Source organism: Hippocampus bargibanti, linkage group LG03, assembly GCF_051943395.1.
Source record: "Hippocampus bargibanti isolate YZ-2025 linkage group LG03, ASM5194339v1, whole genome shotgun sequence".
NCBI classification, from domain to species: domain Eukaryota; kingdom Metazoa; phylum Chordata; class Actinopteri; order Syngnathiformes; family Syngnathidae; genus Hippocampus; species Hippocampus bargibanti.
In genome coordinates this window covers 32,578,737-32,605,950 of record NC_142736.1, presented here as the reverse complement: position 1 = coordinate 32,605,950, position 27,214 = coordinate 32,578,737, and the positions used below count along the sequence as shown (strand labels likewise).

At 40.7% G+C, this 27,214-nt stretch overlaps 1 protein-coding gene across 1 annotated transcript in view; it reads right to left on the bottom strand.

The window, feature by feature from the left end:
* Window positions 1-1,938: 1,938 nt before the first annotated feature.
* pcdh17 (protocadherin 17) overlaps window positions 1,939-27,214 on the bottom strand; it is a 195,243-nt gene continuing 169,967 nt past the window's right edge. The window contains exon 6 of the mRNA XM_088993130.1: window positions 1,939-2,611. Coding sequence (XP_088849256.1) covers window positions 2,480-2,611 — 132 coding nt within the window. The 3' untranslated portion in view covers window positions 1,939-2,479. The remainder of the gene's footprint in view (window positions 2,612-27,214) is intronic.

Sequence of the window (27,214 nt, the reverse complement as noted above, 5' to 3'; positions counted from 1 at the left end):
TTTTTAGCATGAAAAAACGACCATGTATAGTAAGGCGTTTTTAGCATGAAAAAACGACCATGTATAGTAAGGCGTTTTTAGCACCAAAAAACGACCATGTATAGTAAGGCGTTTTTAGCATGAAAAAACGACCATGTATAGTAAGGCGTTTTTAGCACCAAAAAACGACCATGTATAGTAAGGCGTTTTTAGCATGAAAAAACGACCATGTATAGTAAGGCGTTTTTAGCACCAAAAAACGACCATGTATAGTACGGCGTTTTTAGCACCAAAAAACGACCATGTATAGTAAGGCGTTTTTAGCATGAAAAAAAGACCATGTATAGTAAGGCGTTTTTAGCACCAAAAAACGACCATGTATAGTAAGGCGTTTTTAGCACCAAAAAACGACCATGTATAGTAAGGCGTTTTTAGCATGAAAAAACGACCATGTATAGTAAGCCGTTTTTAGCATGAAAAAAAGACCATGTATAGTAAGGCGTTTTTAGCATGAAAAAAAGACCATGTATAGTAAGGCGTTTTTAGCACCAAAAAACGACCATGTATAGTAAGGCGTTTTTAGCACCAAAAAACGACCATGTATAGTAAGGCGTTTTTAGCACCAAAAAACGACCATGTATAGTAAGGCGTTTTTAGCATGAAAAAACGACCATGTATAGTAAGGCGTTTTTAGAATGAAAAAAGACCATGTATAGTAAGCCGTTTTTAGCATGAAAAAAAGACCATGTATAGTAAGGCGTTTTTAGCATGAAAAAAAGACCATGTATAGTAAGGCGTTTTTAGCACCAAAAAACAACCATGTATAGTAAGGCGTTTTTAGCATGAAAAAAAACGACCATGTATAGTAAGGCGTTTTTAGCATGAAAAAAAGACCATGTATAGTAAGGCGTTTTTAGCATGAAAAAAACGACCATGTATAGTAAGGCGTTTTTAGCACCAAAAAACGACCATGTATAGTAAGGCGTTTTTAGCATGAAAAAACGACGACCATGTATAGTAAGGCGTTTTTAGCAAAAAAAAAAAAAAAAAAAAAAAACATGTATAGTAAGGCGTTTTTAGCATGAAAAAAACGACCATGTATAGTAAGGCGTTTTTAGCATGAAAAAAGACCATGTATAGTAAGCCGTTTTTAGCATGAAAAAAAGACCATGTATAGTAAGGCGTTTTTAGCATGAAAAAAAGACCATGTATAGTAAGGCGTTTTTAGAATGAAAAAAGACCATGTATAGTAAGCCGTTTTTAGCATGAAAAAAAGACCATGTATAGTAAGGCGTTTTTAGCATGAAAAAAAGACCATGTATAGTAAGGCGTTTTTAGCACCAAAAAACGACCATGTATAGTAAGGCGTTTTTAGCATGAAAAAACGACCATGTATAGTAAGGCGTTTTTAGCACCAAAAAAACGACCATGTATAGTAAGGCGTTTTTAGCATGAAAAAACGACCATGTATAGTAAGGCGTTTTTAGAATGAAAAAAGACCATGTATAGTAAGCCGTTTTTAGCATGAAAAAAAAGACCATGTATAGTAAGGCGTTTTTAGCATGAAAAAAAGACCATGTATAGTAAGGCGTTTTTAGCACCAAAAAACAACCATGTATAGTAAGGCGTTTTTAGCATGAAAAAAAACGACCATGTATAGTAAGGCGTTTTTAGCATGAAAAAAAGACCATGTATAGTAAGGCGTTTTTAGCATGAAAAAACGACCATGTATAGTAAGGCGTTTTTAGCACCAAAAAACGACCATGTATAGTAAGGCGTTTTTAGCACCAAAAAACGACCATGTATAGTAAGGCGTTTTTAGCACCAAAAAACGACCATGTATAGTAAGGCGTTTTTAGCATGAAAAAACATACGGACATTTTTGTAGTAACACGTAGTAATCTCTCCAGTTGTACTTGTATATATCTTGATATAGCATATATTTTATTCTGTTTATTTTTCAGTACAAACCAATACAGGTTACTTAAACATACATTTCATACACAATATAGCACTGAAGCAACTTTCGAACAAATTCAACTTACGGACAAATTCAACTTACAACCATTCGGAACGTATCTTGTTCGTAAATTGGGGAGCGTCTGTATTGCATTGTATTTTGGACAGCTGCCCTCATTTCAATCTCATATAACTCCAGATTGATATAATTTAGGAATTAACTCTTTTTTTTCTGATGAAAGAAGAGAGTCGAAGGTTTTCCTACGCTGTGGTGAATGTTTATGTTGTCCTAAAAGTCAATATTATGTGTGGAATGAGAGTGATAATGACAAAAACCCTGGCCGTGGAGTGGACAAAAAAAAACATGTATAGTAACCGTGAAACGTGTTACCTCTTCTGGCATAGAGACATATATAATAGATGTACATTTTGGGACATACGACTATTGGTAAAAAAAAAAAAAAAAAAATAAAGGAAACTTGTATCTTTGCCGCTTTCCAGATGCCCAAAACAAACCCACACAGCAAAATTCTTAAATCATTCATTGTGGGGACATCTGTGTTCTGAATGCCGAGCTTCCGGAAGCTTTTCTCCTGAGTGCGCAGTTCCCCCAAGTGTCATCTTCAGAGGGGGTCGGGGGGGAGCTAGCTAGCATCCAACAACGTGAGGCATCCTGGAAGACAAAGAAAGGCGCACGATGTTGCATGACACTCTTTCTTGATGCTAGCACCAAGCCCTGAGGAGAAAGCTTCAGGCTGTGTGCATCACCGTGCCGTTTCACTCTTAACAGAGCGTTGTCGTGCGATGGCAAAACCAATCTCTTCACTGTCAAAAAAAAAAATCTTCTTTAAAATAATAAGAATCCATTTCATTTCTAAGCGCCTTTCAAAACTCTCAAGGTCACTTTACAGTTACGGGATTTTTTTTTTTCTGTGGGTGAGCAGCGGCAGCCACATGCGCCAGCAACCCGGAATAACTCAAATGCTGCTGATACATTTGTTCATAACTGCTATCCCATAGTTGACCAGCAGATGGCTGTGCTTTATTTTTCTTGACATTACGTTGGGTTGTTGTCGCTTCCGGTACAGGTTTTACTTTCCGCGCTTATTTACGTAAGTTTCATTTACACTGAGACGACGGCAAGAATGGACATGCTTTCTCGCTGTATTGTTTAGCAAGGACAAGATAAAAAACCCTAACCATATGATTTTATTGCATACATTTTATTTAATTGATGTCAGGTCCAAATGTTTATGTGTAAATAATAGCTATATTTTCATACTTGTTTGTAGTTCTACGGTGGTTGTGTCGGTGGTGTGAAATCACATTAAAGAATTAACCATCGGTACAAAGAACCCTCTGTTTCGAATGGAAGCACAGACAGAAAGCAAGCCAGAGATAGTTAGCTAAATAGTTGAATAACTCAAATAGGTAGAAAGTTAGCTAGCGAGCTAGATAGCTAATAGATAGCCAGCTATATAGCTAATAGATAGCCAGCTATAGCAAATAGACACCAAATAGATAGATAGCTCGGTAGCCAGCTAAATAGCTAGATAGCTAGTCACAGAATACATGTTTTACGTGGGTGAGCAGCGGCAGCCACACGCGCCAGCGTTCACTCAACCCAGAAGTAACTCAAGTAGACAGAAAGCTAGCTAGATAGCTAATAGATAGCTACTAAATAGCTAGCTAGAGCTAATAGAAAGATAATATATGGCTAGCTAGAGGTAGAGTTAATAGATAGCTATCTAGAACTAATAGATAGCTCGCGAGAGCTAATAGATAGCTAGCTAAAGATAGTAGTTATTATGCTATATTGACATTTATCCACTGGGACTTACAATGCTACGCAATCACTGTCACTTCCCTATTTACTGAACCCGGAATAACTCAGATAGAAAGCTAGCCAGCTACTTTAAAGGGCAACCGACACCATTTTTTTGTTTCCCAACCGACATCAGAAAACCTTTTTATCTCATCTAAAATAGCCAAAATACGCAGGCTGATATTTTTAGTCAAATGCAAAACACCAGTAAAACTGCCACAAAATGAGCTTGAAGCTGGGAAGATTCAGAAAGTCCCGCCCCCTTGTTCGTGACGTCACGCCAGGATACTCCTTCACAAACTGCCTTGCTCCAGAATCAAAACAATGGCTTCAGAGAGTTCAGATTCGGAGAATATGCTTTCTTTTTACTCATCCAGTTATGAATCTGATTCAAATAGTTCTGAAGAGGAAAGCATACATGTTTGCAATTGATGAAAGAAGTCCTTCCGTATCAATTAGAGCCGTCTGCAAGCGATGAAACCGGTGAAGATCTGGACTCCGATGTAGCGCCCAGAAAATGCACAAGATGGCGCACAAGCTGCGTTTCGTCCAGTATATAAAGCCGCTTATCAGAGCCGTAAAACCGCCCGTGATTGGTTAAAATCCGTGATAGAATACAGAGGGGTGGGTTTTACGCAAACAAACAAAGAAGACCGCCACATGAAAATCAGATGTTGAGACGAGAGAGAAAGCTCCGACAGCGCTCCAGAATAAAAAATGACTCGGTGGAAAGTGGATGTTTGTCCGATCGTTTTTACTCCACTAATATGGCGATTGCTCTCTTTCACCAGGTGAGCTCACAGTTAGCATGCAGTGTGACTAAATGAGTCAACATGCATCAAACATCCGCTAACCAAGCGCCGAATCGCTAACACTGGTTAGCTTCCTCGTTCGCCTCCACTGGTGCTCGACTGCTCAGCTGCGTTTGAAAATGAGCTGATTTGTCCACTGAGTTAAAATACAGAGACAAGTATTATTGTATAATAATAATACATTTCATTTCAAAGAGCCTTTCAAAACTCTCAAGGTCACATGATCAGTTTTTCTGTGGGTGAGCAGTAGCAGCCACATGCGCCAGCATTCACTCAACCCGGAAGTAACTCAAATAGATAGAAAGCTAGCTGGCTAGCCAATAGATAGCTAATAGCTATCTAGCTATCTAGCTAACAAACCAGCTAGATAGCTATATAGCTAATAGCTAGCTAGCTAGATTGGAGGTGTTTTACTTCTTACCACACATTTGAATGTATTCTTATTTTTTCCCATGTCGTGGGCCGTGGAAAAATGGCATGTGGGCCACAAATGGCCCGCAAGCCATAGTTTGCATTTATAAAAGCCTCCACTTCCTGTGGAATGGTGAATCGCACCCCAACAGGTCCAACGTTGTTTAGGGTCTTGCCGCAGAACCGGAAGACCAGCAGAAAAGAAGATAAAACCAGATTAGAAACCACATCGGAGAGTTTCCTAACCGCCAATTTATGAAGAACACAAATGTAATGATGATATTTAGGCAAAAAATATTGATTTAAAAAAAAAAAAGCCCGAAACGACCATATGGTGTCGTCCCCAGTTCGCCGTAAAACAGCACTTGCAAGGCCCCTTTGTGCTTGGAGTGCTTTTATTAGCTTGTCAAACATGCGCCGTATTTGCTTTAGCTTGCGCGCCTCTTGACAGATGTTGGGAAAATAGTTACAGTGAAGTATGTATTGCTTTATTTATTTATGTATCCGATGCACTGACTTTGATCATCGCCGCGTGAGAAGTAGCACGGTCATGCTACGATTGGACCTTGCCGAATGATGCTAGCGATAGCGTGCGCTCAAAGCAAGTGGCTTCCACTACCTGGAAACAATCTAAAATGAGGGGAAATCCAATTCTGATTCAATAACTGGATAGATAATTGAATGACATCCTTGTCGCAAAAGTGTCAATCATTTTTTTTTCTTTAGATGTGCTCATTTTGTTTCAGGTTAGCAGACAAAAAAACATGTGTTGTGATTGACGTGGTTGACATTGGGCTCTCCATTCGCTTTGTTGTATGAGAGAAGAATAGAAGAGACAAGTAGGTGCTGCGTTTTTGCCTTTGTGTTGAAACGAGGAAAATAAATGAGTCAAAATTGAAAGACGCCCACATGTGGCGACACTCGCCATTTTCACAGCGCCAATCGGAAACATTTGAGAGGAAGAACACATTGGATTTTCTTGTCACTGCGTAAAGAAGAGTGTGGGTAATATTGGACAGATTTCGCCCCCGAGTCGTGAAATCAAAAACAAAATGGCGACAAAGAATGATTCTTCTGAAAGGCAATCCTCCCGCTGTCATGGCGAGCTCAAACTTTGGCCACAAAACCCCGTAGAGAAAGCGCTCTGGTTGTCCTTGAGTCTTCTTTGATTTATTCATTCATTTATTTATTTAAGTACCTTAGTTTACAAACATAATTGGTTCCCTGAAAGTGTGTGTAAGGCGAAAAGTTCATCTTCCAAACATTTATTCCCCATAAGAAACCATTGAAATAAGAATATTCTGTTCCCAGGTCCCCATAAAACATCATTTTCTACTAAATAAGCCTTAAAACTACACAAAATATACCTTATTTTATGTATAATAAATGTACATTTCTCCACTGCGATACTAATAAAGGCTAATCTAATTCAATCTAATCCAAGTGTGTAATAAAAATACTTGATTTGGAGTCAAATTCCAAAAGTGTCCGTTTAGCAATTGCTAAATTTGCATTATCGTCAATAGTACAATTAAAAGTACAGTGATACTTGAGTTTACAAACTTAATTGGTTCCAAGAAAGTGTGTGTAAAGCGAAAAGTTCTTCTTCCAAACATTTTTTTCCCATCAGAAACCATTGAAATAAGAATAATCGGTTCCCAGGTCCCCATAAAACATCATTTTCTACTAAATAAGCCTTAAAGGACAACCGCCACCATTTTTTTTTGTCTCCTAACTGATATCAGAAAAACATGCAGGCTGATATTTTTCGTCAAATGCAAAACACTGATAAAAATGACTTCAAGTGTCCCAAAACTACTTGAAAATGACCTCGGAGATGGCGAGTTTCAGAAGGTCCCGCCCCCTTGTTCGTGACGTCACGCCAGGACGTCTTGCCTTGCTCGAGAATTTGGGTACTTTGTTTGGTCTGAAAACTTCGTGTTGATCCGTGTTGGTGGCGAAATTAGAAGGAAAACATAAATAACGCCATGGTAAATCGTTGTGTGTTGCACCAAGACAACTATTTGATATTCGCTGACACAAATTCCCAGCTGACAAATCAACCCATTTCCAACGGGGCTTTGGCGCCATCTTCTGCATTTTGTGGGTGCTACATTTCTGCCCAGATGCCTCAAAATGACACGGAATACATTCTTGAATCGATTGCAAACATTTATGCTTTCCTCTTCAGAACTATTTGAATCATATTCATAACTGGATGAGTAAAGAGAAAGCATCTTCTCCGAATCTGAAGCCATTGTTTTGATTCTCGAGCAAGGCAAGACGTCTTGGCGTGACGTCACGAACAAGGGGGTGGGACCTTCTGAAACTGGCCATTTCCGGATTCATTTTGAAGTCATTTTTATTGGTGTTTTTCATTTAACTAAAAATATCAGCCTGCCTGATTTGGGTATTTTAGATGCTATAAAACGTTTTTCTGATGTCAGTCGGAAACAAAAAAAATGGTGCCGGTTGTCCTTCAAATGTAGTGTGTACAACCTCATAGCACAGTAAGAACACTACAACCCAATTTATTAACTGTCTTTCAAATGTGAAAAATATCCCTGATTAGTTAATAAATTCGTCTCAAGGAATATGGCGTTTACATACTATTTCGCAGATACTTGGAGGAGGAAATGGAAATAGATTAAAATAACATATGCACTGTGATTTATCAAGATTGCGTCTGTTTTTAATAAGTTTTCATTGAAGGGGCAAAGTTAAAGAAATCAATATTTATTGAAAAATGGAATCACTTTCAACATTCAAAACGTATTACACAACGAAATATTCAAGCTCAATAATACCTAATTGTGTTAAATTCCGCCAAATCATAGATGGTTTGTCCTGCACGCTCAACAAACTCTCCACTGACGCTCTCGCCTTCACGCACAAACAGTACACGTGTACCGTCGCCGAGTACACAGACGTAGGCTACCTGCAGTTGAAATTTGCATACTCGGCACGGCAGCCAATCAGAAGCCTGCTTCTCTCTTCCGGACTTTCGCAAGCGTTATAAAGTCGTGCAATTGCATATCATTTTCCAAAATAGATGCACAGAACCTCAGCCCAGAAGAAAGATTCAAAAGAAGCTAACAACATATGTGACGCTACAAAACGTAAATTTACATTAAACCGTGACTGTAATGAGACTTATGAAAGGGGCTTACTGGCTTGTAGGAAGCAATGCAAACGTTGCATTGTACACCACAATGACAATCGACTACTGCAGCAAAATCTACAGCCATGCACATTTACCGTAAACTAAGGACGGTAGTATTTGTAGTAGTTACATTCTTGATTTTAAAAAAACTTTACTTTGTGACAATGTTTTTAATGTGATTTGTTGTTTCATCGTTTTTTAAGTTGTGAAAAATGGGGCAGGCAACTTTTCACTTACCTGCCCTGTAAAAAAAAATGACTGACTGGAACTAAAAAACTAAAGAAAGAGAGCAGATGGACATGTCAATTGTAACAAGTGAGAGCTCGAAATAGACAGCTAGCCCGCACCTTCGTCTTGTTCTCAGCAAATATTTCACTTTTTTCACAGGAACTTGAACATTGCCTGCAGTGATGCAGCCTTTTATTGATTTATAAATGTATGCTTTCGGATTTAGGGAGCGGAAGGATCAACTTGACCGAATTTGCTGATATTTGTCAATCGGTATCAGTGTGTATAATAACAAATAAATGTGTAAATAGTTTTCTACTTTCATTCCTTTCATCACTTTGCTGCTGTGAAATGTAAATTTCTCCACTGTGAGACTAATAAAGGCAAATCCAATCCAATCCAATCCAATAACTTGTTCTTTGTATTGAAAATGTGATGTCGTGCGCCATTTCCAAATTTGGTCAGTTTTGTTTTTTCATGCTTGGGTGCCGATAGAGCGCTGGCCATGACATCTAGCAATGTTTTTTCTCTTCCACAAGGGGAAAGCATTTCCCTTTTTTTCCATGCTAGCGCTTTGTTCCAGCTTCAGCTGTTGTTAAAGCACTATATCAATCAATATGCTTGTATTCTGTTGTATTTTGTACAGCCGCCCTCATTTCAGGTTTCTTTAACTCCAGAACCATATCATTTAGGAATAAGTAAACTGTATTGGTTGTACTGAAAAATAAACATTTAATAAAATATATGCTCTATAAGGATATTTACATGTACAACTGGAGAGAATACTTCATAAATTACTACAAAAAATTCACATGTACTGTTGTTCGTAACTCGGATGTTCGTAAGTAGGGGAGTGTATGTATGCATTGCATTGTATTTTGTACAGCCGCCCTCATTTCAAGTTCTGATAACTCCAGACCCATATCATTTAGGAATTAACTATTTTTATCTGATAAAAGAATAGAGTCTATAGTTTCTTACGCTACATTGAATGATTATGTTGTCCTAATGCTCAATATTGTCTGGGTCCTGGAATTCAAGTAACAATGACAAAAACCCTGGCACTGGAGTGGACACATTTTTTTGCACATCAACCTGCCAGCGAATGAGTTAATCACAATTAAAAAAAACTGATTATAATGGGAAATGTTTCTTTTTTTTTTACACAAATCGGTTTTCAAACAGGTTTCTGGAACGGATTATGGTCATAGAACCCAAGATTGACTGTTTATTTTTTTTTCCTACACCTTTTTTCGACGGCCAGCTGTACAGACGCTAGATATAGACGAGCCAAGGCACAGGTACAAAACATTTTGCTTATTTTTGTATGTATGTATGCATGCATGCATGCATGCATGCATGTATGTGTGTATGTATGGGTGTATGTATGTGTGTATGTATGTGTGTGTGTGCGTGTATGTATGTGTGTACGTACGTACGTACGCATGCATGCATGCATGTATGTATGTATGTATGTGTATGTGTGTGTGTGTGCGTATGCGTGTATGCATGCATGTATGTATGATTGTATTTATTTATTGCGTTATTTATTTATTTAATTACTTAGCCTATGTGTTTGTTATGACGTTAGCAAATGGCCGCTCGCCCCAGCGGACGCTCAACTTGATGTCTACATCTGGCGTCTTCAGGCGCCTCACATGCAAATCAAAAGCGAGCAAGGACCTGGCTATAGATTTCAACATCTCTTTTCTGCTGGAAAATGTCTGGTTCCACCCCCCCCCCCCCACACCAACCCTCCCCCGAGAGAGAAGTGAGCTGGTTTGATGAAGAGGGGATCAGTCTCTGATTACAATCCCCTCCACAATCCATTAGACAGCGAGTCTAATCGCTTCCTTTCACCTCCCCCAACATATCGACGTCGGCACGTGCCTTCCGCTTGGTTGTCACTCTCAGGGGCAACCCAAACAACTCCTCCCATCTCGTAGTCTGCTTTCTTCTTCCCTGACCGTATGTCGGAGGATCAGACAATCATTGCGACACGACAACGGGCGGTCGGTTTGCTTGGATTGATCGATCGTTTCCCCGCACGTTGATATCCGGGCGACAAACTGAGGAAAAACAACTGCGATGGTTCCAATCAAGATTTCCGGCCGGTCCCCACGACGCATGAAAACGTGTTTTGTGTTTGTATGACTCATCTTGTGAGGACCACTAACATTTTATACCATACGTAGTGAGGACATTAATGACCTTTTGGCTTTTTTCATTCTAAAGGCTTCTAGAGGGTCTATATAAGCATCTGTTCAAGTTTCAGAGAGGTCCTCACAAAGTCAACCAAAATGATTTTTTTGGTCTGTCTTTTCATTTCACTTGGATACACACACTTTTTACTCAGTGTGTGTGCGTGTTAAAAGAGAGGAAAAAGTTCAGACCATAAAAAATAAAATGAGAGTTTAACCAAATTCACAGCAGCGGTGAGGACTTTGAATGTACCCATTCAGAAACCTCATTCATGCTATTATTTCAGTTTCAAGTCCACTTTTTATTTCTGTTTTTAAAGAAGTTGAAGTGGGAAATGGGGTGACATTAAGTCTTCAAATGGAACACTAGTTCTTATATAAACTTATCAGCAACAGTGGTCCCCACTCCTTATCTGGAGTTATCCGGACCTCACAAAACCATTGAAACAGGAATGTGTCTGTGTGTGTGTGTGTGTGTGTATACGCTCAGTTAATCGACGGCGTGACAAGCGACATGTCAGGCTCGCGTTTCGTCTGTCAGAGGCGACTAATTAGATTGCACTGCGGGCCTTTTACTTCTTGTTCTCCGCTTGCCCCTCATTTTGTTTATTTTCCAACGTCATTTCAACCCCGTCTGCTTTAGAGTAACATCTGCCACAAAGCGGAAAAGATGGCAACTTAATTATTAATTATTTTTTTTGGAGAGGTGGCGGTCATTTTTAATCGCGATTAATTGGTACCCAGAAAGTGTATGTAAAGAAGGTGAAAAGTTCGTCTTCCAAGCATTTATATCCCATAAGAAAACATTACAATGAGAATAATCCGATCCTAGGTCCCTATTAAAAAAAATAATTGTCCATTAAATAAGCCCTAAAGGACAATCGACACCATTTTTTTTTGTTTCTTAACTGACATCAGAAAAACGTTTGATAGCATCTAAAAGAGCCAAAACACGCAGGCTGATATTTTTAGTCAAATGCAAAAACACCAATAAAAATGACTTCAAGTGCCCCAAAACTGCAACAAAATGAGCTCGGAACTGGGGGGATTCGGAAAGTCCCGCCCCCTTGTTCGTGATGTCATGCCAGGACACCTCCTTCACAAACTGCCTTACTCCAGAATCGAAACAAAGTCTTCAGAGAGTTCAGAATGGGAGAAGATGCTTTCTTGTTACTCATCCAGTTATGAATATGATTCAAATAGTTCTGAAGAGGAAAGCATAAATGTTTGCAATCGATTAAAGAAGTCCTTCTGTATCAATTTTAGCCGTCTGGACTCCAATGTATCTATTGATTGTATACCTGTCTAGCTAGCTAGCTATTAATTACTTGGCTATCTAGCTGGCTAACTATTAATTATTTACCTCGATAGCTAATAGCCAGCTATTAGTTACATAGCTATATATCTCGCCAGCTATTAGCTAGCTTTCTATCTATTTGAGTTACTTCCGGGTGGAGTAAACGCTGGCACTTGTGGCTGCCACTGCTCATCAACAGAAAACCTTATCCTGTGACTGTAAAGTGACCTTGATATTTTTGAAAGGCGCTTATAAATGAAATGTATTCTTCTTCTTCTTCTCCTCTTTTTTTTCTTCTTCTTCTTCTTCTTTTTCTTCTTTTTGTTCTTTTTCTGCTGCTGCTTTCTTCTTGTTCTACTTCTTCTGCTGCTGCTTTTTTTGCTTCTTCTTCTTCTGTTGCGTCTTCTTCTTCTGCTGCTTCTTCTGTTGCTTCTTCTTCTTCTGGAAGTGTGATAATCACAAGAATGAATTGAAACTTGACGGTACAATGAACTGAAACAAGAAATGATATTTGCTCGCCAATACTCGAGCGCCATTTTAATGAGGATTATTTTCCTCTCGTGATTTAGGAAGTGAATATTTGGACTGTGAAATAATAATAATTAAAAAAAAGATGAACAGTCATTAGCTGATTTCCACTAATAGCGATATAAAATCGCATTTGCATGTCAGCCGTCATGAAAGATGGCAATGAAATGAAGTTTTCTAATGACCAGTCATTCATGGGTGAATGACACACAGACAGAATGATTGCTTCCATTCTCTCTTGTCTAAATTAGTTCACTTTTAGCGCGCAACTCTCAACCCTCTCCATTTGTCCTACGGGACACATTCGGTTTGACGTTAGAGGGAAGGGGGGGGGGTGTCGTCGCATGCGGCCGTAATTCAACGCGGTTGAGGCATCGCAGACGAGCAGCGGAAGGCTTTTGCTAGCGATATTCTGGGCTCAATAAAAATGAGGCTATTGTAAACACGCAGCTACTCACGGAGACAAACAACTGCTTGATTGTCTCCGGCAAACAATATCACGGCATAAAATACTGAAAATAGTCCACGCTGGTTACACAATGAACATGAAATGACGATAGAATAATGTCACTGTTTCCGATAAAATGATGTCGCCGTATAGTAGTCGATGTTCCTACAATTTTTTTTATGAACACACCAACTCCCTGGTCAAATCGCACCATGTACTTTGTAGCTATAGTATGTGACCGCCAAAAAGTCAAACCACGTCCAGTACGTATCAAAAAAATGAGAAATTTGTGAAGTGAATGTAATCAGCTCTCGCTTAGTAGTTTTATTTTCGGAATCTTAAGCAGAATTAACCAAAAGTCAATACATAGTGTCCAATCATCGGTAATGTAAAACCTAAATCTATCAATACGTCTGTGCAAGCCCTGAGTCGTACAGGAGTGGTCCATCGATGAAAAGGTTTCTGCAGCCGTCATCTGTACTTCTTTGTAGGAAGTACAGATGACGGCTGCAGAAACCTTTTCATCGTAAATCTATCAATCAGAAACATTTCTAATCCACAGATTTCCAAAAGAGCCTCATTCAAAGGACTACGTCAGATATTTTTTGGACTTTGGCAACGGCGCGGTTGCCGTCATACTGTACATGCTTCAAACTAGCGCTACTGAAATGACACAATCACTTACGGTGCAGTTTAGATATGATTTGACCATAGAACCAGTGAAACAATGGTTCTCTGGACTGCCCTCTCCGGGCCGGGGAGGAGATCCTGGCCCAAGTGAAGGAGTTCACGTATCTGGGAGTCTTGGTTATGAATAAGGGTAGGAGGTAGCGAGAGATCGACAAGAGGTAGCGAGAGATCGGTGTGATGCGGACTTTGTAGTGATCTGTCGTGGTGAAGAAGGAGCTGAGCCAAAAGGCAAAGTTCTCAATTTTCTGGTCGATCTACGTCCCAAACCTCATCTGTGGTCACGAGCTATGGGTCATAACCGAAAGAACGAGAACCCAGATAAAAGCGGTTGAATATGAGATTTCTCCGTAGGGTTTTCGGTCTCTGTCTGAGAGATAAAATGAGAAGCTCGGTCATCCTGGAGGGGCTCAAAGTCGGGCATCGGGCATCTGATTAGGATCCCTCCTGGACGCCTCCCCGGTGAGGTGTTCCGGCCTTGACCCACTGCCAGAAGACTCCGGATGACGACCCAGGATATACTGGAGAGACTTTGTCACCCAGCTGGCCTGGGAACACCTCGGGATCCGCCAGGGTGAGCTGGGGAGAGGGAAGTCTGGGTTTCCTTACTGAAAGCGGCAGATGATGGATGGATGGAGAACCAGTGAATAGATGGTACATAACGCCATTTCTTTTCATGGGTACTGGGATGATATACATGTCCAATTCTGGTTTCCTGGATGCGTTTAAAGAAATGGTCCAGGCCACAATGACATGAAGTCCCTTAACCAGCATGTCAAATGTGATGTGTTTATTCGTCTGCAAACGACTCCATTTTCTGTCAGGTAAAACGATCATTTGGCTATCCGTCCGTATTTGAGTGACGGGTGAAGGCCTGCTGTCCAGACCGGGCTTCAATATCCAGAGTTTCATTGCTTGAAAGAATAGCCTCAGGCGTGAGCAATAAAAGGATCTCTTCGAGTGAAAAAAACTTCCTTTGAGGAAATGCGTTGATGTCCAAAGCGATGAACAAACGATGCCTCTTGTTGTTTATTCGTCCGGTACGTTTGATGAACCCTTATTCGGGTTTTGCCCTCCGAATGCTTTCCGAACCGACTCTTGAGCCATCACACTCAACAACGCAGCAACCCGTCTCATTATTTCACTCTCCGGTTCTCAAGAATTGATGTTTTAAGGTCATACCGCATGGGACGAAAATGGTCACAGACTGGGTTGATTACTTGGCCGCTTCACCGCACTCGGCCGGCAAATCGTTTATTTGTAGAGTTGGCCGTGATAAATGACAGTTTGTTCCATCTCGCCATCCGTGGTACCGCACGCCATCAATCCCATTTGTCTTAACGTCCTTACCACGTCCCCCCTTGTCCTTTACGCACGTGTCCAATGTTTGAGGAAACCATTCAATTACGGGGCCCATCGTTGTTAAGAGAATAAAAATGGCAACCGTCAAAAGTGTCACTGATGATCAGGAAAAACCTTCTTGGATTCTACATCTCAGCCAGAGACGCTAGTTTTCGTCACTGTCCGTTGTGTAACGGCTCCGTAAAGAGAAAAATATAATAAATCACAAAGCTGTGCATGTGCAGTCTTGCATTATTTTGCACTTTGATGCTTGTTTTTTTTTTTTTTTTTTTTTTTGGGGGGGGGGGGGGGGTGTGATGGGGAGTTTCAATGCCATCTGCCCGACACTGAGAAGCAAACAAGTCCAAAAAATATGAACCCCCCACCCCAAAAAATATCTATATGCATCTGTATGCTAGCTAGCTAGCTGGCTAGATAGCTAGCTATATATTTGCTATCTCTAAGCTTGCTAGGTAGCTATCTATTAGTTATAATAATAACAATAATAATAGACAGACAGACAGACAGACAGACAGACAGACAGACAGACAGACAGACAGACAGACAGACAGACAGACAGACAGATAGATAGATAGATAGATAGATAGATAGATAGATAGATAGATAGATAGATAGATAGATAGATAGATAGATAGATAGATAGATAGATAGATAGATAGAAAGCTTGCCAGAAATCTAGACCTAGCTAGCAAATAGATAACCAAGAGACACTAATAGATACCTAATCGAGCTAGCAAGCTTATAGATAGCAAATATATAGAGCTAGCTAGATAGCTCAAGTGAGCAACATAATGTAAAAAGACCAGGAAGGACCCATTGTACACTTTCTGATCGCCATTATTCATATTTTTTGACCAAAACTATTTGAGACGATAAACCCGGCTTGTGATTTGACTGAATGAACAGAATCCGCTTTGACTTTGCATGTGCTCCAAGCAGATGGTCATCAGACCTCTGGCCCACAGATGAAGTCCCATCAGATGCTCAATGAATGAAACATGATCGTGATGATGATGACCGCGCTAACTCTTGAAGCGAGTGGGCTCGGTTTCCATGGCGAGAAGCGGCGGACCTTATCTTACGTCTTTCTCCCCGATGGTAAATTCTAATGAAAAAGGACATGGCAGGAGAGCCTCGTCAGGTGCTGATGTGGTCGATACACACCCTGGAAAGGGAGGCGTGCTGGCGTATATACAGTGATACCTTGGCTTACGAACGCTTTAGCTAACAACTGACTTAGCGTTCCAGTAGCAGGATGCTAAGTCGACCGTTGCTACGTGTGGCTATGGGTGTTTCTGTGTTGTCTAAGCAACAGTTTCAGGCAATAGAAGAGGTAGAAAAAATTCTGTTGTTTTGGATGAACGAAAAGCAGCTAGCAGGGGATATTGTGTGTGAGGGTATTATCACAGAGAAAGCACGGCAACTTCACTCGGATATCATCAAGAGGCAACTTCATTAACGACCATCACAACATTTCATTTATAAGCGCCTTTAAAAACTCTCACTCTGCGGGTGAGCAGCGGCAGCCACACACACCAGCAGTGACTCAACCCGGGAGTAACTCATATAGATAGAAAGCTAGCTAGCTAGCTAGCTACCTAGCTAATAGATACAGTAATAAGAATAATACATTTGATTTCTAAGCGCCTTTCAAAACACTCAAGGACATTTTACAGTCACAAGATATTTCTTCTGCGGGTGAGCAACGGCAGCCACACACACCAATGTTGACTCAAGCCGGAAGTAACTCAAATAGATAGAAAGCTAGCTAGCTATCTAATAGATACAGTAATAAGAATAATACATTTGATTTCTAAGCGCCTTTCAAAACTCTCAAGGACACTTGACAGTTACAGGATATTTTTTTTCTGCAGGTGAGCAGCGACAGCCACACGCACCAGCGTTCACTCAACCCGGAAGTCACTCAAATAGTTAGAAAGCTAGCTAGCTAATAGATACAGTAATAATAATAATAATGATACATTTCAATTATAAGCGTTGATCCGCATGAGGAATAAAAAAAAGTACATGTACTGTGTACTGTAGATACATCACGTGGAAACGCACTACGCCTTTTACACATCAAAGTTAACGCGGCGAAAGAAAGATGAAAGGATGCACACACGCAATGGCTGCAGTAATTCGCATGAAGAAAATCATCAAAACAACTTTTACCATTAAAATGGCCGCCTAGTCCGACAGAAAATACATCGTAAAAGCCTTTAATTGCAAAACGAGATGCTAATTGGTAGCTCGGGCGGCTATGCTAATTCGCATTGTATGTTCACATGAAAAAAAAAAAAACTGTTTTTGTTTGATGTTTAGTTTGACAGTTGTTGCTGTTCATTAATAATTCTGCACTGATCTTTGTGTGCTTTTTTTAATTGGCAAACAAATTAAAGCAAATATTATCTGTTTCTTTTTGTCTTGTTCCAATTCCTCAAGGTGCTACAAAGGTTTTGGGACAACAAAAAGCGAACAATTTTAAAATCAAAGCTAATAAGATGTGTACATATTTGGCTTTAACTTAAGAGGTTTTACAAACAGCATTTACCATTGAGTCATTATGACCATTTTATGTACACAATGCCAATGTTCCAGAGGGTCAAAGGTTGCCGTAATGCGTTTTTCTTATTATTAACTCATTTACTACCATTCCCGAATTGATTCGGGAATTGAAAATATGACGTAGAGCGCCATTCCTGAATTAGTTTGGGTTTTAATTTGTCTTGCTGTTGTGCCGATAAAGCGCTGGCCAGACTTCCACAAAGGGGCAGCATTTCCCATTTTTCCATATCAGTGCTTTGTTCCAGCTTCAGCTTTTGTTAAAGCGCTATATGAACCAATAATGCATTGTATTTTGTAGAGCCGCCCTCGTTTCAAGCTCATATTACTCCAGACCTATATAATTTAGGAATAAACTCTTTATTTCTGATGAAAGAGGAGAATCTAAGGTTTCTTATGCTGCATTGAATGTTTATAGAGTCCTAAAACTCAATATTCTGTGGGTCCTGGAATTGGAGTGACAATGACAAAAACCCTAGCACATGGAGTGGACACATTTTTGCACATTGTCTGGCAGTGAATGAGTTAATGAAGAAACACTTTTTAAATTTGAAGTAAAAAATAATGACTGTTTTTGTGGTTTATATTAGGACAATTAGAAATGTTGGTTGTTAAAGTGCTAAATTAAAGCGCTATATAAATCAATATGTATGTTTTTTATTGTATTTTGGACAGCCACCCTCATTTCATGCTCCTATAACTTCAGATCCATATAATCTAGTAATTAACTTTTTTTCTGATGAAAGAAGAGAGACTAAGGTTTCTTACACTGCATTGGGTGCGTAGATACTCCTAAAACTCACTATTTTATCGGCCCTGGAATTGAAGTGACAATGACAAAAACTGGAAGGGACATATTTTTACACATTGTCTGACAGTGAATGAGATAATCACAATTTAATTGAAAACCGACGTCTCCGGACAAGTTGTGTCCATAATTTGTAAAATGGCTTCAAATGACTTCTACTCAGCGTATTTTACAAAGATTCCACCGCATATATTTTACCTTTTAAGACTCGCGCTGAATATTCCGGAAGTCTTGTTTTTGAGTTGGTGACGAGTCATCACGTTACGTCACTGAAGGAACGCCCCTGACCGAAAAAAGGACACATTGTAGCAGTCCTTCCGTCACGTCAATGCATTTTGCTGTACTTTGTTTGATCTGAAAACTTCGTGTAGCACCAAAAAGAGGCAGAAGAGGGTGACAAAGCTCCGTGTAAGGAATTAATCAGCCTGTGGAAACGGGCTGATTAATTCCTTACACGGAGCTTTGTCATCATTTTCTGCCTTTTTTTGGTGCAACACCCCCCCCCCCCTATTGCCTCAAAATGGCACGGAATACATTATTTAATCGATTGCAAACATGTATGCTTTCCTCTTCAGAACTATTTGAATTATATTCATCACTGGATAAGTAACAATTCTCCATCAAGGCAAGACGTCTTAGGGTGACACCACGAACATGCGTCGGGACCTTCTGAAACTGGCAACTTCCGGGTTCATTTTTTTTTGCAGATTTTGGACACTCATTTTTATTGGTGTTTTGCATTTGCCTAAAATATCATACTGCATGTTTCGGGTATTTTAGATGCTATAACACGTTTTTCTGATGTCAGTTAGGAAACAAAAAAGTGATGTCGGTTGTCCTTTAAAACAAAAAAATGGACATTGATTACATTGATTATAACGGGAATTGTTTCATATTTAACAAATTAACAAATTGTTTTTTTGAACAGATTTCTGGTTGCCAAGTGTTATTTTCAGACCTTAATCTGGTCCATCAAGTGTATTATTCTTTTATGTCATTTGTATTTTTTTAAACCTTGCTCAAGCCTTTCACACACATTTTTGCACGTCTGGCAGTGAATGGGTTAAATGAAAACGGGACACTTGTACTTACACTTGTACCGTAAACACGGGTTTATGCAATACATGCTACATATATCAATATACCTTCCTTGATACTTTCACTATGTGCAGTTTTTTATATGAAACAGTTTTGCACATTTACAGGATACATCACAGTCTGCTGACATTTTTGATTTTACTCTGCTTAGAATATCTTGTTTTTCTATCCTTTCACCCCCACCGCCGCCATCCCCTTTCAAATTGCTGTTGTGGACTGCAAATTTCCCCATTGTGGGACGAATAAAGGTTTTCTGATTCTGATTGTGTATGTATGTATGACTGTACCAAGAACGAAACCTCCAACAACAACAAAAAACGAGCCTTTCAAAATTGCAACTTGTAAACAAAGTATATTGTCAGACATACTGACCCCCTTTCTTCGAGCCATGTGCCATTTGAGTGAGACAGAGCAAGGTTGAAATCTAAATACAAGAGGGAGCGTTGCCTTTCTAGTCATATAAAAACCTTCCTCGAGACAAAAAAAAAATCAGATATGGCACAGGCCTAAAAAAAAAAAATAATATCCACCGATAACCTTCACCCTGAAATTGTCCCTGAATAAATGTCAAATGTTATCTGCTGTTTGCTCGGTGCAACCACTGCATCCAATCAGAACCAATGGAGGTGAAAAGAGGCGAAGTAAAGACAAAAAAAAAAAAAAAATCAAACAAAATAGAGCGACAAATGACGGCGGACAAGAAAAGCCGCATGTTGATTGGCTCTGGTCATTGCGTACAGGGATTCATAGTGTCGTTTGTCAGGTTGAGGCAGCCAGTTCTAACAATAAAGATTGTGAAGCTTACAAAGAAAAATTCCTCAAGATGGTGGAAGAAGAAGGCTACGTTCCTCATCAAGTGTTTCATGCTGATGAAAGCGGCCACTCCATTCCGTCAAGCCATCAACGACCATTACCAAGGGCAATAGAATGACTTTAGTATACAGTACAGTTTATTTCTTTAAATACAATACCATAGCACATTTATTATATATAAAATAAGGTATATTGTGTGTAGTTTTAAGGCTTATTTAGGAGAAAAGTATGTTTTATGGGGACCTGAGAACAGATTATTCTTATTGTAATGGTTTTCTCTAGGAAATTAATGTTTGGAATACACACTGTTTGCCCTACACACACTTTCTGGCAACCAATTAAATTCATAAGCCAATGTATCAGTGTATATAGTTGCGGCGACGGCCGCACATGTACTGCATGCATTACCGGTATAGGAAACGTGCCTCCAGGCTGCACTTCCTGTCACATCTGAATATTGGATTAGGAATGGGGGCAGAATTGGTGCCATCTTTCCTTTCATTTCATAAAGCGTGCGAGCTAATATCTGTCGGCTTTTATCGAGGCCACCGACGTGTCTGAGGCCACGTGAGTCTGACAGGAGATGAACGCATACATGACTGCTTTTTCGATAAGGAAATTGCACAAAAGCTTTTCTTTTGCAACCTCGGAGGGAGGCCGTTTTATTTTGAAAGACCATCTGTGTTGAATCGGTCGACAGAGAGAGGCTAAAAAGGAGGGAGTTTTTTTTGTTATTGATTTCCACAGATTCAATTTGTCTGCGGGGCCGTATTAGCCCTACTGCATACGTTTGTATCAGAATCAGAAACCCTTTAGTTCCACACTGGGGAAATGTGCAAATTCATCTGCACAGTGATACCGTGGCTTACAAACTTAATTGGTTCCCAGACGAAGCATAATTCACAGCATGGCTAGCCCGGCTGAGAGCTAGCAAGCCGTCGTTCCCAGGACCGCATGCTAAACCCCATCCAGTTCATATTACAGATCTACAACTGCTAGGTGAAACTCCCACGTCGTGGATGTAGTCTTTAGTGGCAAATAACTTGCACTCCACCAGTGGCGGACTATTAAGGCCTGACCATTAAAGTCTGCATTGATTCAGACATAGCACTACTGAAGGCCTAGCAATGAAATCCATTAGCCAGCCACTGGACTTCACCTTTCCAAGTACAGTGATACTTTGGCTTACGAACATAATTGGTTCCCAGACAGAGTGTGTAAGGCGAAAAGTGTCTATCCCAAAAAATTGTTTCCCATAGGAAACCATTAAAATGAGAATAATCCATTCCCAGATCTCCATAAAATATAATTTTCAACTAAATAAGCCTTAAAACTACAAACAATATACCTTATTTTATGTATAATAAATGTGCTATGGTATTATAATGAAAGAAATAAACTGTACTGTATAGTAAAGTGGTTTTATTGACCTTTGTGATGGCTTGATGGAATGGAGTGGCCGGTTTCATCAGCATTAAACACTTGATGAGGAACGTAGCCTTCTTCGTTCACCATCTTGAGGAATGATCCCTTGTAGGTGCTTTCTCTGCCATAATTTTACCTTGTTCCTCATCAATTGTCATGTTATTTGTTATTTTTTTAACCGCCTCAGTGAAGGTCTTCATTCACATTCATAAAACTGTGTAGCAAGTGAGAAAGACTGTGAATGGATCTTCCACTCTCATATACTGTATACAGGGAAAGAGAAAGAGAGAGAGAGAAAATTTAATTACGATGTATGCCATTGCCTGATTGAACAGTAAATTTCGTGAAGAAAACATAAAAATAAAGTCCACACACAATGGGTTAACCACATTAATCATGAGCATAAAACCATGCAGTTATTCCAAAGTTGTTGTCTTTTTTTATTATTGTATTTATTTATTCTCTGTATAGCAGTGTCATAAAGCCACAACTGATTTGGTGTGAAGAAGAATGCGCTTTGACCAAGTGGAAGTGCCACTTGCCCAATTGCAAGGTCACAGCACTTGATTTGCACCAACATGGCTCCCAAGATACTTTATGTGACAATAAAGCTCAGCGCACACTCCCATCTCATTTAATTCAATTCTATTTACTCCTCTCCGCTAGCTGGAGAGAAACCTGCATGAAGCTTTTTGTATGATGCGGTGCACTTGCGCACCATGGCAAAATACACTTCATGTAACGGTCGGATCGGACACCGTTTGGTGAATGCGATACGGATCAGTGTCATGATTTTAACCTTTACTAAACAATTGGCACATTTCGAGTTTTAACTCATTCACTGCCAGATGTGCAAAAATGTGTCAGGGTTTTTGTTATTTTCACTTGAATTTTCCGGACACAAGGAATGTTGCCAACTGATCTTTGGGGTTAAGCGGAATAAGACAGAATACATTTTCTGTGTAGCTCTTGTTACTATTTATAATTGTATTTTATTTATTGTGTTCTATTTGTGATGGTATTTTATTTATTATAGTACATATGCTTGTCTAATGTAGCCACAAGGGGCACAAGCCAGTGTCTTATTGTGCCGGTCCCAAGCCCGGATAAATACAGAGGGTTGTGTCAGGAAGGGTATCTCCAGGGCAACTCCAGGAGGATCGCCAACCACTTCAGAGACAGCAGAGACACCAGAAAGCTGTGGCGTGGGATACAGACCATCACAGACTACAAGCCCTCTCCACAGATCTGCGAGAACTCCACCACTCTGCTGAACCAACCGAATGACTTCTTCACCCGCTTCGAGGCAGACAACAGCACTCCAGCACAGAAGACCCCACCACCTCCCGGCGACCAGGTGCTGACACTGTCCCAGGACAGCGTGAGGTGATCCCTCAGAGGGACCAACGCACGCAAAGCCCTGGGTTCCGACGGCATTCCTGGCCGTGTACTGAGAGACTGCGCGGATGAGCTCACAGATGACTTCACAGACGTCTTCAACACCTCTCTGAGCCAGGCTGTCGTGCCCACGTGCCTCAAAGCCACCACGATCATCCCGGTCCCAATGGAGTCGTCCCCCACCTGCCACAACGACTACCGCCCAGTCACACTCACTCCCATCCTCATGAAGTGCTTCGAGCGGCTAGTTATGAACCACATCAAGGCTGCCCTCCCCCCAACCATGACCCTTTCCAGTTTGCATATCGGCCCAACCTTACGTCAGAATGCTGTTCATCGACTTCAGCCCCAACAGCTCACCGACAAACTGAGCAAACTGGGGATCAGCACCTCCCTGTGCAACTGGCTGTTGGACTTCCTGACGGGGAGACCACAGGCAGTCACAGTTGGAAACAACACCTCCAGCGCCATCACGCTGAACACAGGGGCGCCCCAGGGGTGTGTGCTGAGCCCCCTCCTCTTCACTCTGCTCACACATGACTGTTCACCATCATCACCCAGCTCCACCCTCTTCATAAAGTTTGCGGATGACACAACTGTGGTGGGCCTCATCAACAACGATGAGGAGACAGCCTACAGGGACGAGGTCAGCCGCCTTGCCACGTGATGCAAGGACAACAATCTCCGTCTGAATGTGGAGAAGACGAAGGAGATTGTTGTGGACTTTAGGAGAGTGCGCCCCCAGCATGCTCCACAAACCATTGACGGTGCTGCAGTGGAGAGAGTGAGCAGCACCAAGTTCCTGGGAGTGCACATATCCGAAGACCCGTCCTGGAGCTACAACACGTCATCACTGGCCAAGATATCCCACCAGCGCCTGTACTTCCTCCGCAAACTCAAAAGAGTTGGAGCCCCGACCCCCATCGCGACCTCCTTCTACCGCGGTACCATCGAGAGCATCCTGACCAGCTGTATCACTGTGCGGTACGGCGCCTGCACTGTGTCCTGCCGTAAGACTCTGCAGCGCATCGTGAGGACAGCTGAGAAGATCATCTGTGTCCCCCCCCCCCCCCTTCAGGATATTTACAACACCCGCCTCACCTGCAGAGCCATCAGGATCGCTGGCGATCCCACCCACCCCTCGCACAGCCTCTTCAGCCTGCTGCCATCGAGTAGGAGACTGCGGAGTCTCCGAGCCAAGACCAGCGGAGTCTTCGAGCCAAGACCAGCAGGCTCAAGGACAGTTTCTGCCACCAGGCAGTCCGGAGACTCAACTTCCTCCCAGCCCTGCCCACCCTGCCCATTCCCACTGCCACACTCACCGAACTCTGAGGACATGCTACACGCTGTACTATCATCCTGAACTCTATTTTTTGTTCTTTCTCGTTTTTTCCTGCAAGACCTCACTTCAACCAATTCAACCCTTTCTTCTTGTTTGTTTTTGCATGACTACATTACGTCACTTTACATACGTCACTACCTCACTTTACATACGACACTACTTCACTTTACATTCAGAAATTACATGTATAGTCTGTTGTCAATTGTTGTCTTTTTCAGCCACGTTGGCCAACTATTAGTGTCTTGCATGCTGGGTCCGAGAGGACATTAATTTCATATGTGCTATATGTCATGCATATTAGCATATTTGACAATAAAGCTGACTTTGACTAAGTCAGGTGAAAACACGGAAGCTGGTCACGTGACTGGGGCTTGGGAGGACCCGACAACGGGGTTCGAGAGAGTGTCTGTATAGAATGACTGCGCGTGAGCTGTGGCGTAACAACAGCTCCTGTTTGTATCTTTATGTGATAACTGCTATATTTTGTTATTAAAAAGACCGACCCGCTATAGCAGCGACTGTGTGCAACATTTGCCATGCTGAGGGGCATTACAGGATGTTTCAGATGCTATTGCAGCAGTAATGAAAGATGTGAGCTCTGCTACAATTTTTTTTTATTGTGACAGAAACACGGAAGCCAGTTATGTGACTGGGGGATCTTTAATACAGTACGGCATGTACAGTGATGTTCAAAATCATCATGCTTCAGCAGACAGAAACAATAAACATTGTTGCAAAACACGATTGCATTCATATACAGTACAGTGTACATGTACATAAAACTGGAACAGCAAAAAAAAATATTCAATCTTGTTCTGATTCCCATTTTCACTTTTAACACAAACGATTCAATCATGTTTTTCTAAAAAAAACTGATGCATTTTCTCTGGATTATAAATAAGATTGCACGTCCGTAACACTTTGCAACGCTTGTTTCTTTGTTGGTTCTTCATCCTCATCATTCTCGTCATTATGGGAATCTTCTGGGGCATACTTGGCTTTGATTTCGTGTTGGATTCTCCTCAACAGCCACGATTGCCTTGTAGGTCACAATTCTTTCGTTTTGCTATGGTTGAAGACAGTAGCAAAATGGCGTCTGCTACACTGCAAGACACGGTAGCTGGTCACGTTACCAAGTCACGTGACCAAGCCACGCGACCAAGTCAACCAACGGCGAGACCGATCCAGATTTCGATAACGGTAGTACTGTATAGAAACCCCTAAGCAAATATCGAATCACTTTAAACTGCTTTTGTATCGATATAAACATAGCAAAATGGCCGGCGGGAGATGAAAAAGAGCATCGTAGTAACCGGATTATCGTAAAAACCATGAATCGTACTAAACGGAACTAATTATACATAAAAAGACTAGAAATGCGCACGGGAAATGAAAATATAAGCAGTAGTATCAATATAAACGATATCGATATAACGAGACTTTACTGTAGTAGTAGTCATAGTTTTAGTAGTAGTATTAATAGTATTATTATTATTATTATTATTCCTAAAACTCCATATTCTGTGGGTCTTCCAAATTGAGTGAAAATGACAAAAACCCTGGCAACTGGACCGGCAACACATTTTTGCACATCGTCTGGCAGTGAATGAGTTAATTACTACCAAGCCCAGTCTGAGGGGGAAAAAAGATGGAAAAGCGAGATTCACCTCCAAACTTTAATGATGCCTTTTTTCTTCCCTTGTTGAAATATGAATCATATGGCCGTGGTGTGATGAAAGTGACATTCGACGAGAACATTTTGCTTCCTTTGTCGCATTTACAGACAGACAGAAAAAGAAAAAAAATGATCAAAGTGAAGAAAAGCCACCGTGAGACGTATTATTAGTGGCTCGCTGGATGAATACACCATCCAGTATTCATGGCGTATATTAATGATTCACCAGACATGCTATCTTGTATGTGTCATCCAAGTCGCTACACCTACCCAACAAGATGTCAGACTCAACCATTAGTCACGATCAATATTTCATTCTGCAAGAAAAAAAAAAAGTTGATCATGTTGTTTGCCGGATGTTGGATGAGAAGATTATCTCTATGGTTGTACAGTGATACCTTGGCTTACGAATTGGTTCCCAGAAATTGTGTGTAAGGCAAAATGTTTGTCTACCAAAAATGTATTTCCCATATGAAACCATTAAAATGAGAATAATATGTTCCCAGGTCCCCATTAAAAAATAATTTTATACGAAATAAGCCTTAAAACTACACACAATGTACCTTGTTTTATGTATAATATATGTGCTATGGTATTATAATTAAGGAAACAAAGTGTACCGTATAATAAAGTGGTTTTATTGACCTTTGTGATGGTCGTTGATGGCTTGATGGAATGGCCAGTTTCATCAGCATTAAACACTTGATGAGGAACGTAGCCTTCTTCTTTCACCATCTTGAGGAATGATCCCTTGTAGATGCTTTCTCTGCCATCATTTTACCTTGTTCCTCATCAATTATGTTCCGTTTAGCTGGGTTGATAGCTTTTTGTATCAAGTGTACAGATGGCTTGCACGGGTTATTTGCGAATTCTGATTGATGGGAATTTTAACCTTGCCGTTTACACTCTGCCTTTGAACTATCAAAGTTTAAACAAGTCCAAATGTCACTGTTTTCTATCGATTTTCGCACTCTGTCGTTTGCCTGTCTCTTTAATGTTTAAACCACCTCCCCTCACTGCTGTGTTCTTGACCAATCACGTGGCGTTAACCGAAGACTGCGGGTGGGGAATAGAGGACCAAAACAAGCTGGCTGCCATTTTCTTGTTAGGAGAACGGGCTCGTTCGAGAACGACAAATCACTCATTGTGGCAGCTCCGTGTGTATCCCGAAAAATAGTTCGTATGCCAAG